The sequence below is a fragment of the Alligator mississippiensis genome, chromosome 11 (assembly GCF_030867095.1).
Source record: "Alligator mississippiensis isolate rAllMis1 chromosome 11, rAllMis1, whole genome shotgun sequence".
In the NCBI taxonomy this organism is placed as follows: domain Eukaryota; kingdom Metazoa; phylum Chordata; order Crocodylia; family Alligatoridae; genus Alligator; species Alligator mississippiensis.
Genome location: NC_081834.1, coordinates 8,483,428 through 8,501,073, shown reverse-complemented (window position 1 = coordinate 8,501,073; position 17,646 = coordinate 8,483,428). Strand labels below are relative to the sequence as shown.

The window sequence follows — 17,646 nt, the reverse complement described above, 5'->3', positions numbered from 1 at the left end:
TACACAGGAAACAAGACTCAAACTTTACAGCCCCTGGGTTTGGGCTTCTTGGATTCTAGGTTTGGGTGTGCCCCCCAGGCTCCTAGCAAAACTCAAAAGAGGATTGTTAAATTACCCAGGTTGGGAGTTTTGGGTCTGGAGCTGTGATCTGGTGGGGACTCTAGCATGAAAGTGAGAACATCTCTCTCGGGTCAATGTGAATGAGGCCCGGATTACCCATCGACTCAGAAGTTTAGGATCGTGAATCCAAAAAGATGACAAAGCCAGTAGGGAAATACAAATCGCCCAAGCAAGGGACTAACATTAGAGGGATGGGGGTGAGGAGGGGAACGCAACAGGGGTCGTCAACCGGGCCTAAGACCTATGTGGGAAGGACCCAGGGAGCACGCGGCAGCGGCACGGAGAAGCGGGGGTACCTGGGAAGCACCATCACCGCACACGGTCACTTCGTGTTTGGGATCCCCCCCTGCTCCACATCCAGAAGGGGGTACCCACTAGGAGGAGTACCCACCAGAAGGGGTACTCTCCTTAAAAAAGGTTGAAAACTCCAGCTACGCTGTATCCACACTGTTCTGCTTTGCTAGCTGGCGACCTGGAGCAGATTCATCCAGCAATGAGACCAAACAAATAAAACGCTCGTGGGAGTGACTAGCTGGTCTTGCAGAGATCTACCTGCAATTCCCTCCTACCCCAGCTAGATATATATACACACACACACACCAAGTTAATGGTGAATTTCTAAAGCTAAATCCACTTGCCCAGTTCATCCACACTGTGCAGCTTTTTAAGTTCCCTCTGGTGCTTCCTGGAATAACAGCTGCTCACCTAGGATCTGTCATGTTCCCAGCCCCCTACTACACAATCCCCACAATGTCAAGCATGACTTCAGAGCCATTTGACTGCCAGAAATTCTCCACAGAATTATGGACGGGAAGAAACGTGAGACTGGGGAGTCGCACGGCAGCCATACCGCCCCTCTCCTCCTCCTGCCTACGCCGCCCATTACCCACCCCCTCCAACAACAAAACAAAACTGAATGTCATCTGAAACCACAGCGAGCGCTGCAGCCAAAAAAGCTCTTTTCCTAAGAATCCTAAGCCCCTTCTGTGGGCCTCCAACAAATTTCAATAACTGCAAGACATGGCATTTCCTTCCAGAGAGCTCGTTTGGGAAGCAAATCAAAGTAGTAAATGTCTGAACAACCAAAACGACCGAACACAAAACCCAGCAGAAGCATTTCAACAATGCAAAGCAAAAAGCCGAAAGTCTATGCTGGTTAAAGAATCTCCGGTACGAGGCAGCTTTATTGGACCTGCATGAGAAAGAAAGTGCTCTTGGCCACTATTTTTTATTTTTGGTTTATAAAAAAGGCAACTGAGCCAGGGAGAAGGCATGGCTCTCGATGCAATGAGCACCCATGGCTGTGGCAGTGGATGCTAAGTTGCTGCAGTATCTTATCTCTACGCAGAATTACGGAAAAAGCTTAGATCCCAAAGAGAGAACGCATTGGGAAAGGACGCTGGAAAACCCAAATAACCCGACTTAAAGTGGCATCTTTGAATTTTCTGCTCGTTCCAAACACTTCTTCCCAACAGCGTTATTTTAAAATAGAAATTGTTAAGAAGCAGAAGTCTCTGATAAGTCCTCCAAATAATAACGTTCATTTTACTGAAACTAAATTTGCTCAGCAACAGAAAAAGGTTGTTGATTGCATTTTAGGGAATCTAATAGTGAGATTACTGTTACTAGCAAAGGTGTTTAATGGCATCTATTTAACAGACACTAGATTGATAGGGACAGTTTCAAACAGTAGCTAGCACTGCACCAGGTTTTTCAGTCCAGCACACTGCACTGAGTCACATTTACTAGCCTTTACACTGGGGAGAAGATCAAAAGGAGAGGCACGTAAATAAGACTAACTAAAAATACTTAGTTTAAACCAGATACAGCACCAGTGAATGGTAGCAGAAAGAACAGGGCAGGTGTCATGGAGAGAGAAAAAGGACAGTCAGAGAGAGAATGAAGTGAGCCCTGATAAAATATTACTCTATCATGTTCATCACCATGCTACCAACAGATCCATTCACTAGAGACAATGAGCTAGATTTACCTTAATAACTTGGCATTTGAGTTGCAAGAGAGGAGAGAAGGAAACAAATGGAGCATGTGAGAGATGACTGGCGATACTTACAGCATATCAGGACAGTTGTCTGGTTTGTCTAGCAGGCCTCCCTCCATCACAAAGCGGAGAACTTGCTCGTTGGACATGCCTTGGTACGGCTGCTCTGCTAACGTTGCAATCTCCCAAAGGACGACACCGAAGGACCTGGAAAACAATTGCAACTTTAAAAGGCAACTTTAAAGGCACTAACCAAGCAAGGAAGATTTTGCCTAGAGCCTGGTGGGGTAGCCACGAGAGGGTGACTGTTTAAGGAACTGGTAAAACCCACTCAAAAACATTCATCTAAGCCAATAGCTGACTCAGTAATGACCAAACGTTGTTACCGTCTGGTGGCCATTTGGTGACCTAATGCTAATGAGCTTGGTTGGCTTGGTCTAGACCCCAGATCAGGAAACCCATCACCAGCTCTTGGCCCTACTCAGCAGCCTTACTTTGTCATGTTAGCAGAAGCACTAAGCTGAAACTGGCAGGGATAATGAACTCTTTCCCTAAAGATGGGCCCTCACAGGAGGCAAAAAAAAGGGAACATGGAAGAGACTTTGCCATTCCAGAATGACTGCTCCGACAGGCAGGTGGTCACTGTAAGGACGTGCATAACAAGTCTCTCCCCTCCCTTATACTGAGGCACTTTTGGAGGAGGTGGGCAAACAGGAAGACAAGGCTGCAGAAGGATAAGCTACCTGCCTTTTCTCTTCCATTTTACTGGAGACTCGAGTCAAAAACAAGTTAAATGCTAAAAAAAAAAAAAAAAGTGTTTTTCCCCCTCTCTCCCAACTCCAACTATACTCTGGCTAACAGACGCATGCTGAAAAGGCACCGTCATATGGTTCTCCCTCAAACCTGCTCCTAGAAGAGGTAGGATCCCAGGGCAATACTAGTTTCTCCATTTGCCATTCTGCTTTAACAGCACAATGTGAACCATCAGGATGTCTGGATACAATAACAACGACGATCCTCTGAATGTCACTTATTTTGGAGTAGCCATGGGAAAGATGCAGTTCTACGATGACCAGCTTCTTGTGCTAAGAGCCAAATCTAAGCTACTAACTTCCATTCGGACATTTCAACCATCATGGGAAGCTCAAAGGTTTGTTTGCTACATACAGGGAAGAGGTTCTTGAAAGAACTACCTGCCGGCTGCAAGCTGAACCCAGCAAGCCGAACTGCTCATTAGCTACGGGACAGGAGCATACTTTCTGATGTACGCACGCTTCTGAAACTGCACACTTCTTTCAAGTTCCCCCTCAAGGTCCTGCCCCAACTAATGATGATTTTTAAAACTGTCCTTCAATAAATGTGCACGGGTATGCGTGTGCATGTGCCTCCACTGCTCACGTGCTGAGCCAGGCTTTCTTTACAGGGAAAGAAGAACGTGTGCACTGATAGCAAGATTTCTGTTGTGAAAACAAGAGTTCAATATTACCAAGTGGTTACAGTCGAGTGGTTTTAACGCTCTGGTTATCCACGGTATCTAAAGTGGGTTCCAGTTAAAACCAGAAGCCGCACAAGGGTTTTGCAACTAACCAGCTGTACTTGGGGAGAGGAAGTAAGTTTCTGTTCAGGTTCCTGATAACTTAAAACTACTCTGACGGCCGCAGGAATAATACTGTTGAGTCTGTCCTGCACACCAGCTGCAACCCTGGAGGCCAGACTCCAGAGAATGGTCCTTTAGCAGACAGATCAGCAGGTCAGAACATCTTAAAACAGCAAGGACCTACCCTGTCAGCCCTGGCTTCCAAATGGTACAGCGCTGATTTTACATCCTCCCAACAAATCCTCCCCCACCAGAAACAATTTGGGGGAAAAAAAAGCATCTCCAGTTACCTCATTCTTCAGTCCTCAAGAGCAATAAAGCAGAGAATTACCAAAGTCAAGCCCCACCCTTCAAATCCTCCAGACACTCTCTTGCCGTCTGCCATTTCACCTTACAGTTTATAAATCCTGAAGTCTGACCATTTGCACAGTTTTGTCTTTTTGACATTTTGGCTTCCAGAAACGGTGTCTAAGAATGTGGAACCAGATGTCACAACATCCCAGCGAAAGGCAAGGAAAAGAAAAACAGTCTCAGCATTTTTATGTTTTGAACAATGGGGAATAGCCACAAAAATACCTAAACAACATTGTTTGCATGAAGCAACTTCAAAGTCTGAGCACTGCTAGGAATCAGGTGATTTTCCTGGCATCAGGAGGGCTTTAATGTATAACATCTGGTCTGCTCTACAAGTTATTTAAAAACTGACTGGAACGGCTGTTTTACCCACAAGCAGATCAAATAACAAGACACTGAGTATTTCATGACAGTGATAAGTTGGGCTTCAAGAATGAGGGCGCAAATCTTTGAAGTTAAGGCTTCTGAATGTGGCTGGTTGAATGTGAAAGTCCACATCATCCAAACACAGTACATTTCCCTTCGTTTAACCAACTCTTCAGAATTTGGCTATTATACCTACACGGTACGATTTAAAGAGTCATAGATAAATTCTGGGGTTAGATATTAAACTCATCCTAAGAGAAACCTCTTTGTATGACAATAACAACTGGGAGGCCACTCCCCAAAATGTGATTTCTTTCTGGGACAGTATAACTCATTTTTCCCTTTTTATATAGAATCGATAGCTATAGAAGTCCACTACCAAGAAATTCCTTTCAAGGAAGCAAAGATCTATTTCTGCCTCGACTCTGCAAGCGAAAGCTATGCATTTGAAAGCCACGTGCCTGCATCTACTCAGCTTGAAAGTTCCTCTCGCACAAACTGTAGTACAGTAGCGTCAAAACAGTCTCTATTTTGAGAATTATATCAAAGACATATCCCTTGTTTTTAAGGTTGGCATCTACCAGCCCTGTCTTTGGTGACTCTCTGTCGACTCTCCAGGTTTGGCAGCTGTGGCGAAGGTACCTTGTTTTGGACTTACGAGCTGCGTCGCCATTAAGCTGCGGCAATATTCGCATAGCTTTGCTTTGGCTTGAGTGACCGATGGATTACAAGAAGCATACATTTCCCTCAAAAGAAACCAAACTTGAATTCATCCTTAAGTTAAATAATTTGTGCCTTGTCCTTTAGAAGACTTTCTGCCTGGAATTTGAGGTTTTGTTCCAGTAGTATGCAGCTTAATTGGTATTTTTAGAAGCAAAACTGAGCAAACAGAATAAATTGTATGGTTCCAAGTAAAGTAACCAATCAAGCACAGTCCATTCTGTCTAAATGACAGCTGGGGGTTGCTGCTGGATTCACAAGTTACTGATTGACAATGAAAGCGTGTCAGTCACATTGCTGTACTCCACAATTGTGACCTGCTTAGTTCCAGATGGCTCGCTGTGTGTGGGATCTTTGGATGACACATTACGCTTCAAAATCCTGCCTCCTCTGAGAAGCTGCTCCTGGCCTTCACATTAAGAGCAAGACCACCAGAAATGCAACCCGTTGGTATGTTCTGCCTCAGAAGTGGTAGGTGTGCAATTGTGCTTTGTCCAGACCTAACCCGGGATGAAAGGTTCCATACAAAAAACTGCAAGATGTGGCTAAAACGGCAAATCTCACTTCTATACTTGCTTGCTTTTGTCGACAGTATTCAGAGGGTTTTTAGCTGGACCCACGGTTTGTCTGTTCTCCAGAACACGCTGGCATGGTAGGTTGAGAGGTTGCTGGCTGTATAAAAATCGTGACCTGCGACTAAAAGCTTCCAGGTGATGTTCTGATGCTTTGCTCTGTTGCCTCTTACATAATGCCAACTACAAACCTTTCACTCCAAGCTGAGGTTGGGGAGAACTACAGTCTACTGACTGCAAAATCCTCAAGCTGTTCAAAAATGATATAGTTTACTACTTAAATACTTTTTCTCCTGGCTTCTAGACATCTGGAAGCTGCCAATTCTGTAACCCATCAGCAATAAAACCTCTTGTTAGGAAGGCAGAGAAACCATGAGAGACTAAGGGGCGAAAGTTTTTGCCAATACATAATCATCCCTTGTCAAGCCCTCCATTTACTTCAGAGGCTGGACACCTATCTACACAACTCTGAAACTAAGGCTGTTTGCAGAGCATTTCTTCTAAAAGGCAGATCCTTGTTTTTCTAAACTCCTCTATTAGTAACTTCCTGGGCATGTCTACTCCAAAATACATTTTTAAGGGAGGATTTCTGTCTTGTGTTAGGCAATCAAACGATGCCCCAAATAAAGAAGGAAATACACCAAGGATAATTCCAAAGAAAAATACCAGTGCATACATGTTCTCTCTACTCCTTATGGAAGAAAGCAGTTATATACATAGAAGGTTTTGATAAAAATCAGGTCAGAACCCTTATGTCTACTTGATGCTTTCCTTGAGGATGGAGGATTGGGAATAACCAGTCCCTTTTCTAGGTGGCAGCACCCGTTTTTGCTGTGTGCAGCTAACTGGGTGCAGGCAGGTAGCACACTACCTCTTCAGACTTGGAATACAACCTCAGACTTGGCCCTTCTACACACATTTCCTCCTCCTCCAGATGTTTATGGGAGCCTTGCATGCATCTGAGAGCAGAATTTGGCCTAAGCGGTTTCTAACAGAGAATCTGCAATGGGAACAGTGTGAAATGGAATAAATCATGGTAGACAAAAATAAGAGAACCTTTGGAGACCTTGTGGATGTCGGGTGTTTGTTCTAATCCGTAAGGAAAAACCTAATGGAAGTCCAAAACAAGAAAGTCTAAAAAGTTATTAAAAAGCCACTTCTTGTTACCAGACATCAGAGTGCGTTGTGAAGACGCCATCCTTCAGTGATTCCGGGGACATCCAGCGGACCGGCAGCAAGCCTTTCCCTCCTTTCCGATAATAATCTGTCTCATATATATCTCTCGTCATGCCAAAATCTAAAACAAGAAGCAGAAATATACTGTGTGTGGTTATGCACCAAAATAGTTAAAAAATATCCCCAAAAAACCTGTCTAATGAAACCAACCGAGAATCATGGCAAGCATCTGGGATTTGTCAGCATGGTTTATTTTGCAGGAATACTTCACATACGTGTCACTCCCATTGGAACTAATGGGAATTTTGCCATTGACTTAGTTCTGTTCCCACAGAAATCAAGAAGAGTCTTGAAAGGTTGGGGAAGGGGGGTGTTTTCTAGGACTAGACTAGTATTGCCTCAGGGATGGTGTCACTCAGCTCCACAAGGGAGCATGTGGATCCTGGCTACAGAGATACCAGGAAGTCAGTGCCACCCATGTTTATCACATACAGATTAAGACATTTTTTCCACAATTAACATCATGAACGGATTACACAAGAAGCAGCTGAGCTCTGCATGTACTGAAATCAATGATTCTTTGTCCCTTAAAAAAAAATTTTTTTTTAAATCTAAAAATGTCGTTTGCACAAGAGTACTTATAGGAAAGTAGGGCTGGAAGGACCTCACAAAGTCATCTAGTCCAGCCCCCAGCTCGAGGCAGAATCGTCCTGATTAAGCCATCCCAGGCAATAGTATAGCTTGCTTCTGAAAGTGTTCAAGCATGGAGGCTCCACAACTTCTCTGGGTCGCCCGTTTCAATGCCTGACCGCTCTCTAAGTCAGACCACCCACAGCCGTGACCTGAAGTGTTCTATTTGAAATGACTGGATTAAAAAAAAAAAATCTATTTTAGAATTTCCCCTTTTTATCCCAAAAGCTTTCATTCAATTTCCCTTAAGAGTCTATTCAGATCTTGTAGAAGATGCTTCTCTTCATTATTGGAAAGCACAAGTATTGGAAACACTGCTCAACTTGGACACTAGACCTGAAACAGGAAACACACATGCAAGCGCTTGCAAGACTTGGCTCAAACATCATCCACCTATTTCACGCTCCATTCAAAGTTACTTCTGGTTTTTTGGTTTTTTTTTTTTTAAAAGGTCTGTATTTATTCATCAAATGCTACATGGAAAATGTTAGGCTATGAACAAACCACCTTAAACTAATAGTAACCTGGCTGGAAAGTTAACCCCTAAGTAGAGGGATCTGATGTTACTTTAATTATCATCACCCCTAGGGAACAGCTTCTTTTGCTGAAACTACAAGGTAAGGGGGAATTCACTTCACCAGCATGAACCCAAAGGATTCAGGCTGTTTCAGGGTGAAGTGCAGCAAAGGGAGGAGAGAACTCTTCCAGCCTTGGCAATCCCCCCATGGCTATTACTTCAGCGTGCGGCTTGGGATAACGGCCGTTTCTCCCACCACACTCCATGCACAGAGTTAGGGAACAGCTTCAGGGCTCTCTCCGCTACTCCAAAGACAGTCCCATATGCCAGGATGACTTTCATCTGGATTAACTGGAAAAATGCTGTACAACGTAATGCAAGTAAGTAACAGAGATGCGAGGAGCATGAAGATGCTCCCCTTGCAAGCACGCAACAAAAAACCTTCTGCAGCTAAACAGTCTGGATTAGCATGTTCACTCAAGATGATCCAAACTCTTTGGATGCGAAGGGGTTTTCAGTATCACATAAGAACAGTATAGATAATTTCTGATTAAACGCTTGCACAGGTAATCGTTTATAGTTTTAAAGAGCAAAAAAAGTGAGTCTTTCAGAGCCTAACACATTGTTAAGTGTTTGGGAGGAGCCTAATGGCACTGATAAAAGGAGAAATGTTATCAGCTTTTTTTGGTTGTTGTAGCCAATAATTATGGGCACATGCCCAGAGCACCCTGGCAAGTGTACTTCAGTTCCTGTGCCCTGCCACTGGCCTGAGCCTGCAGCACACTACAAGTCCCGGCAAGCAATGGGAGAGGAAAAGGGAGCTGTGAAGCAGTCACAGGGTGCCACGCTCAGCAACGAAAGGACCGTTACAGGCTCCTGCTGCTGCTGCCGTGGCAATGCTCTGCACAAAGAAGGGGCCTGAGCACCAGGGGTGCTGCGGAGATGTTGGGCTGCACGCAGCTGGGGTCTTTATCAGTGCACCCCTACCTGTGATGCTTCCCTGAGCTGCCATATCAAACTGACTCAGATTATAGCAGGCCTGGAAGCTTGTCTAACATCTCTCCCAACTATATTGTTGATCCAATAAAAAAAAAAAGTCAAAAACTTGCTTCTTGCATATTTCTTGGACCATCTCAGTTAAAACACTCCAAGTCCTGCTAGGTTTATACTCCCAGAATCAGTTTCCTACAACAGAAAGCGTGCTGTTACACACACTATTTTAATATGCACCACTCAAAAAAAAACTACCGAAGGCTGAAGTCAGTCCCCGCAGAGAATAAGCTGAAATTTCATCCGACTCTATTTTGGGGGCAGGAGTAGAAAAGGGTATCTTAGCACAGCAGCGGGAAAGCCATTTCTGTAATCTGGAGAGAATTCCAGCTCAGATTGGAAAGCCTCCAGCAGGAGCCAACCCCTGCATTCCACTTCCAACTCGAAAAGGCTTGAACGTAATCCTAAAATGCTCCTTCCCGAGTCAATAAACAGCAGGTGGGATTATTTGTATGTGCTGCAAACCCCTCCTCTGCCATAATTAGATATTACTGGCAACTGTTCCTTTAGGACCTAACCCAGATGGCTGAGGCGTTTACACCTGCACGCATCTTGCACTGCAGGATATGTTTTAAACCTGCCCTCTCTTGCACATCTCTCCACTGTGCAGCATCAAACAGAACCACTGCAAATGTTTCAATTCAGCATCAAACAGAGGCCTTAAAATGAAGCAGGTTTTTGGATAAATTGCATCCATTTCCGGGAATTATTTTTATAATGCGTCTTCCTACTAACAGCTTCAAGAATTCCTCTGTTTTCCAAAACTGAGCATATTATATTCGAGTTTCCCACTTGTTTAAGCACAGCCGGAACGCATGAAAACACACCTCCAATTTTCACAGTGAAGTCTTCAGCCACCATGCAATTTCTTGCAGCAAGATCCCTGTGAACAAATTTGTTGGCGTTGAGGTAAGCCATGCCGTCTGCGATCTCTCCTGCCATCTGAATCATCTTCTTCAGAGTTGGAGGCGCCTGGCCAGGGTTATTCTGAGTAAGATCAAGGAGAAATAAGGCGTGAGAAGGGTGGGGTTGGAAAGAAGGGGGAAGAAGCAACTGTTTCCCCTTCAAAAGCAGCAACAGGCTTTTCTTAATTTGGAACATCGCAAGTCAATCTGACAAGAAATCAGAACCAATGTGAACTGAAACTTATGATTACAGAGACCATAGCATCTACTTAGTGGGAAAATCATGTGTTCCCTCTTCAGCCACATCAAGCTTTCTTACAAAACGGAGCCTCCAATTAGCTCCAGCGTAGCTGCACGTTCTATTTTCATGGACTTATAAAAAAGAAAAAGAAAAAAGAAAGAAAGCAAGCAAGCAAACCAGGTCAAATTTAGTGTTAAAATTCCTTTTCCTCCACCCCACAACATTTTAAAGAGATGAAGCGAGATAGTTTTTGCAGACCTTTCAGCTGGCAGCTTTTCTATCAGTGTAAACAAAACAGAAAACGTTACAGGGTAATAAATTATTCCTCCTCTCCCTTGTTCAGTGATTTGATGCTACTCTTGAGCTACTTGCGTAGACCTACAAAAGGGATAAGGTCCCCGGGAAAATTGCTTAGAAAACGGATTTTACTCACAACCAAATAAAGGTATACACAGCTTATGTTATCACCACTGTTTGCAGGACGAAGTCTGAGATTGTTGCATGTAGTTCAGCACAGTCACACACGGGTATAACTTGTGTCAGTGTGTATTTGGCTGAAAGTCATCCTCTGGTTACACAGCAAGTTTACCATAACTAGATCTATACTTAACAGTGTTATCTCCAATCCTGACTCGGTCTCTAACCAATACTCTACACGAAGATCCAAACTCTACCTCAACTTGGGGGTTACCAGTCTCAGGGTTGACCTGGAGACTAATTAACAGTTGTTTAACATTTCTAATATATAAACAGTGAGTGCTTGCTACTATGAATCTCTCTGCTCCTTTACTCTGGATACTTCCAAGATCCCCAAGTTCAAAATACAATTGACCCCACCAAAAAAGACCCACAGTAGCTAGAATTAGGAAAACCCATGGACATTCAATGGAAGTTTGCATATTACTGGACAAACACAGGTGGGAACTTTTGTGAAGACGTAAGGGTTACAACAGCACGTGAAATCAGTGGCTAAGGAAGATGCGGCAGTGAGTTGGCAGGGAACCTGCCACCCAATGGAGCCAGAACGCACTGAAGTACGAGAAAGATTGTAGGATATCAGTTCTTCCCTAACCAGAGCCTGTGTTTCACAGACCAAGGCTAAAAGGGAAGCAGCAGTTAATTCACACCATTACCCATTTAATAGGCTACTTCTGGGATGGGGACAATAGCTGTATAAGCAAAGAGGAGGAAAAACAGAGTAGATGGCGCCCAACATTTTGGTCATTTCCTTATTATTAATACCATCACTGCCCTCTGTCTCCCATGCTACAGAATTCAGTTACCTTAACTCTTAAGCAAACCTCTTCAATTTAATCCACAACCTGCATCTTAATAAAAACAGCCTCAGCTGAATGCTTCCTCAGATGCAAATCCATTCCTAATTGCCATTAAATGATGGGGTCAGAACCATATTTAAGCAACCCGCCTTTTGTTATATGAAATGCCCTTCAGTTGACACCCAGGATTCATTCTCTTTCACACAAACCAGGTGTTCTCACTCTGTTGTAGTAAATTACGTGTGTCAGAAGTGCCTGCTAACGAAACGGCGGGTGAACACATTTTATACACACAGCTATCCTGGAAGAGCAGGAAGTGACCTAGCAGTACTCTTTCCTAACCTTTCAGACCCTGACTTGTACAAGAGTCATTTCATCTGTTGGACTGACAGGCTAAATATTAAACATCACATGTAAAGCTAAATATTAGCGGTGACTGCAAAGGGGTCATTCATAATTAAGCTTGTTCATAATTAACATAAAACAAAAAGGCTGCGTGTGGGGTTACTTCATGAACAATTACCCAAACTCATGCATGTTTCAGACTATCATGTTGTTTTGCAGCTTTCTCAAAAGTCAGATTAAGGAAAGAAGAGTCTATTCCAATCTGGATAAGACATTTAGCGACACTAGGACGGGATACAAGTAGGTTTCATCTCCCCCAGTTAAGCTGCTTCATAAAGATAAAGGGGGAGATGAGCAAATAGCCAACTGAACTCAGCAGCAGATGATCCTCTGGGGCAGTTGTTATGAACACCCCAGACCACAAAGCAATACACCGACAAAACTGATGCTTCAGTTACCGGGATCTTGTGTTATCTGGCTGCTCACAAGAAGCAAACTGCACAGGACACACAGATTAGAAAGCAGAATGATCACAGAGCAAAGAATCTTAAAGCATCTGCTGAGTAAGGGCCTTGGCTTTAATGTTTACAAGCTAAAAAAGAATTGAGGGCTAGCCCTATATTTTGCAATGATCTGTTTGTACCTAATATGCGATTTAACAGAGACAGGGCCACGACCTTTAAAATCAAGGGGAGGGGAGAAGAAAATAAGATGGGATAAAAGTGAAGCATGTGAAAAGGTCCGAACCCTGCTAACCCACACAGCGATACACCTAGTTTAAAGTAAAGCACTGGCCCATAAGGCTCGGCTGCTTTGCCAGCCAACCCAGTGCAGGTGAATGGGCCAACTGGGGGGCAGGAAGGTTGACACCGCAAACAAACAACAGCTGCTCCCAACAGCTTGGGAAACAGAGCAAGGGTAAGACTCGCATGCTGAACTTCTCACCTTCCCTTGCAAGAGGATTTAACAAACACACGTGTGCATACACATGTACACGTACACCCTGCCACCTGCTGCTCACCTCAGTGTCTGGCCGCAGAGACCTCAGGTAGCTCTTGAGATCCCCGCGTGTCATCAGTTCCATAATAACCAGAGTAGGTTGGCCTTGAGAGACGACTCCAAGCAACCGTACCTGAAAGGGAAGAGTTATGATTACCCAGCACTTGCAGACACAAACTCAGGCTATCATTAACCATTTAAAACCCTGGCTATTGATTAGGAGAGGCCCCAAACTGGAACCCATACCCACAAGCTTGGGGAAGGGTTTGGAAATCAATTTGGATGCACACTGTGGAACAACGGCCATCCCTATCAGCTTGTCATCACAAGTCATTTCTGGCACTAGTCAACTGAGCCGTGCACTGTCGTCACCATGCCAGTGGACATGGCGCTGTTAAGATCAGCCCCGGTCATCTTCAAGCCACTTACCACGTGGTGGCAGTTGAACTCCTTCATCACTGAGGCCTCGTTTAGGAACTCGATCCGCTCCCGCATGCTGGCAGACTCGTTGACCGTTTTGATGGCCACCCGAGTTTCTGGCTCGTCCTTCACCACGCCCTTTGCTATCCCCTCATATACCATTCCAAAGGAGCCCTGCCCAAGCTCCCGGCACATGGTGATCTTCTCGCGAGGCACTTCCCACTCATCGGGAACATACACTAGAAACAAAGAGAGCAGTCAATGCTGTTCCACATGCCAGGATATGGCTACAAGACACTCAACCCCCGCAGTTCAATAATATGCAATGGTTTCCACAGCCTTTCACAGGGAATGTACATACTTCAAACATTTACCAGGTACCCACTGATTCAAGAATCTTTCTTCCTCCCTCAGCAAATCCCCCAGACCCAGCAGTCAAGGAAACAAGATTTTCATCCCAAGAAACTGACAACTAACGAGCTTGCTTTTCTGCAACAGGACAGTTTGAAGAGGCCCCGAACTACATGACCATTTTAATTCTATTGGAAACTAATTATTTGATGGCTACCAGCCTAAACCTTAAAGGCTGCAGTGGGGGTGTTGGCAGAATTTGTGAGATGTAACTATAGCTCCTGCATAAGGAAAAACGTGTAGTTTGAGCTACTGCCTACAAACTCAGCATGAGGAACTGTGGTGGAAAGCTGAGCAGTGTGGACAGAGCTCTGAAGCCAGGGACAAATAAACCTTTAACTGCTTTAAGAGAAGGGGAGTTGGCATCAGCTGTTATGATGCAACCCTTATGTCTGCAAGCTCCTGTGGCACCAGTAAGCCAGATGGGTGCACATGACCGGGGAGAAAAGAGGGTTAAAGTTGCAATGATTTTGCTACACTTGTATTGCTCCAGAATCCTGCAGATGGAATGATTGCTGCATTGTAACTAGCATCAATTGCAGTTGATAGAATTGATACATCTGTCTCTACCCTAACAGTATGAGCCTTTCCCGGGGTTTGCTGCTTCCAGATTCCTCCACAGAACATTAAACAATCTACAAAGTTCGCCTCATCAAGTGCTGTGTGAATTTAGTGCATGGCACGTCCGCTATCAGGGGACTGATTTGCTAACCACAGGGGAACAGACTCTCTCATCTAGCGCATCTTTTGCATAGCTAACTATTCTGATCACACACACAGCCCAGTGCTCCTATAAAAGCAGGGCCTTACTGCTGTAGCACCCCTTTGACACAAAGCAGACAGGAGACCACTGAAGCTCGCTGCTGGGAAGAATTATTGCTGCAAGCAAGAAAACCTTGGAACATCTCAGCTCCAAGTAGCCACTGCTGCTGCTGCCTGTCAGTCATCAAGGGAAAAGGCCTCACAGGCACCAGCTCCAAATCGGTGCAGTTAGAGGCAGCAGAAACCAAAGATTTCAGCCAGAATGTCAACAGACCCTCTAGTGAATTGGTGCTACTGCAACAAAAGACACCAAGGGGAAGGGGTCTGCTGAAACAGTTAGGCTATCGGGGGCTCCGGGGAACCCGGCTCCTGCAGAGATGCATTCCCCCTCTTCAGGGCTTAGCTAGATGAACTGATGCCTCAGACTCCTTGGAAGACCTGACGCACTCCCCCACTATGAACCGGGCAATTTTCTAACCCGCATTGTGGCATGTACACACTGCTTATATGTATACACAAACGCTGCTTTGCCCTACATTTATTGCACAGCATGTGCTAAAAACTCAGGGCTAAGGAGCTCATCCAAAGTGCCATCCCCAGAGCCTGCTCACTCTTCCTTTGTCCGCTGCCGGTTCCTCGAAAGCAGGAATTCTTGGATGAAATCAAAAATTTTCTTTTGGAAAACACCAATTTGTGGGAATGGAGGCTGCGTGTTTTGATGAATGCTTTGTGAATCAAAGGCAGGTCATCATTAGAGCTCTTCAGGTTTCTGACAAGCTCGTCTGGCAGGAACCCAGGCATCCAGGGTTCATGGCTCCAGGGCAACCCAGCCCTGCCAACTGCCCCAGAGCTGGGGAGCCCTGGCCTTCCGGACAGCCGGGCCAGCTGGCTCTCTGGGCCACAGATTCCTGCTGTGATTCCGGGATGGGAAGCAGTGAGATGAACAAGAATTGTGCATGTCAATTTGGCAGCTGTAAAGAGCCCCTGGGGACAAGGCTTCCACTGAGTAACTCTATGTCTGTGCTTCCGAGGCAGGAATTTTCAAAATTTCCATTTCTCTGGAAATTGAAGGAAAAATTGGTTTAATTCCAACTCAGAGATGAACTCAAATTTCCCAGAAATCCAAAATCCTGAGATTTTGCCAGTTCTATTCAGAAGCAAATATATGCAAGGGCGTGATCTAAAAGTAAAATCACTCACCAGGTACAAGCTGCAAACACTCTGAGGTCAGCTTTCCTGACCATCAGCTATTTGACAACGAGCCCTTGCAGCAGCTTTGTCCTGTGCAGGGTTATCAGGGTGTTCCCAAAACACCCAAAGACAGGAAAGTTTCCCCAATTTTGCTCTCAGCTCAACCTTCTTTCAGAACTATGAAATCAGGCAGCAGGAAATAAAGAATTTTTGCAGGTGCCCATGTCCAAAGTGGGCTTCATATTCAATAGCCTAAAGCAACACAAATGTTTTCTTTACTGGCTCCCTCAAATTCACCATTAACATGGGATAATTTTTTTTGCTTCTGGGGCTGTGTGGAGCAACTGAAAGGTTTATCTTAAACAGAACATCTGTATTCCCCTTTAAGGGTGATGGACCCAGGAAGGTCCATCACCCAGGACTTTTTGCTTCTCCCTCATCTTTCCAATATCCAAACAGTGAATTGGCACCCTTCTTCCAGTCCATTTACATTGATAAAAGGTTGGAGACTGACAAAGTTTTCCTTAAAAGCACCTACACCTCATGTTGCTCATACAACATTCACAAGCGGGACGAATTGCCTGATCTCAGTTGGGCATTTTAGACACTAACAGAATAGAAAGACTCCAAAGATAAAATTACTCAAGAACCAGCTACAAATATACAAGATCAAGTTGAAACTAGCTCAAAAAAGAACTGTTTTGTCAGCTTTGGAACAACAGTCGTCTTTATACTACTGGGTATTAACACAAAGGGATATAGATTACATTATGCATCTGTGCTTGCTTTCATAACATTTCAACACGTGAAGCACTCGTCTCACAGGCCTGCCCGCCTGCATCTCCACATGTGAAAGGTCTTTCTTCATTTTTTTAAACAAACAAGTGCTCTGAAACTAGCATTCAGAGTTGTCTGAATGGGTTACAAACGTATGTAGACTAGTATGAAACAGGTTTTCACGAATGATTTTCATTTCGGTGAGAACATCCGAACGGCAAACCCAGGCCGGTGGATGAGAATCCCGAAGGAAAGCTGATGCATTTAGACTTACTCTATCACTTTTATGGACCTGCAACTCCCAAAATTAAGCTTGACTGGGTCTCTCAACACAGTATAAGCAAGGAAAAGCATTAGAAGGCCATACTCACCATCGGAAGCACTGAAGTACTCGGGGTTCACAGAAGCATACAGCACTCCATTTCCCAATCTGTCACTGTTCCTGTTAAGCACATGAAATGTATATTTTTTCCTCGTTCATAAAACCCCCACTAAATTTCAAACTCACTCCTACTCCAGTCTTCCATGGTCTGCTCCACTACGTGACCCCTGGGGCTCTCAAGGCGAGAGTGGAGCTGACAACATCAGTCTAATGGAAGAGGAAACTCTTGTTCTCTAGACGTACATCTACACTCCCCATCAGACCACCTCTGCTTTGCCACAGCCTTCCTGGAAGACCCACAGCTTGTTATCAGTCAACTTTACATCCCATCTGCACAGAAGAGTGGATAGTGAGCCGGTTCTTACACATCTTTTTATGATAGAATAAAAAGATCTTCTCGGGGCTGAGACTGGATGGTGATGTAGCATGCAGGAGAGCTGGGCTCAGGATCAGCTCACAGCATTGCATGCTGGCCATTGTGGAGGAGAATGCTTATGCTTGGAATAGGATTAAGGTTTTAGGAAGCTCGTATGCAACCTGTTTTGTGATCTTTTACTGCTGTCGTTGCTTTAGTTTTCCAAGAACTCTAAACTGTTTGAGGTTAGGGTGCTTTTATTAATAAAACTTTTTTGATGAATTAATCTATTAATAAATAAATAAAATTAGCCTAATTTCCTAGAATTGTCAGACTGATAAATTGCCGAGGTTCTGGGAAAGGAGACCAGATGTTTTGCTCTCCGAGCCAGAAGAAAGCAACAAGGAGCATGAGTTTGGC

General features: G+C 44.5%; 1 protein-coding gene across 2 annotated transcripts in view; it reads right to left on the bottom strand.

Annotated features, from left to right (window-relative positions):
• IGF1R (insulin like growth factor 1 receptor) overlaps positions 1 to 17,646 on the bottom strand; it is a 257,041-nt gene that overhangs the window by 12,924 nt on the left and 226,471 nt on the right. For both annotated transcript variants that reach the window (XM_014605993.3, XM_019477496.2), the window contains exons 15-20: positions 16,861 to 16,931; positions 13,358 to 13,587; positions 12,951 to 13,061; positions 9,989 to 10,148; positions 6,896 to 7,025; positions 2,192 to 2,326 (exon numbers count right to left, since the gene is read on the bottom strand). In XM_014605993.3, coding sequence (XP_014461479.1) covers positions 2,192 to 2,326; positions 6,896 to 7,025; positions 9,989 to 10,148; positions 12,951 to 13,061; positions 13,358 to 13,587; positions 16,861 to 16,931 — 837 coding nt within the window. The remainder of the gene's footprint in view (positions 1 to 2,191; positions 2,327 to 6,895; positions 7,026 to 9,988; positions 10,149 to 12,950; positions 13,062 to 13,357; positions 13,588 to 16,860; positions 16,932 to 17,646) is intronic.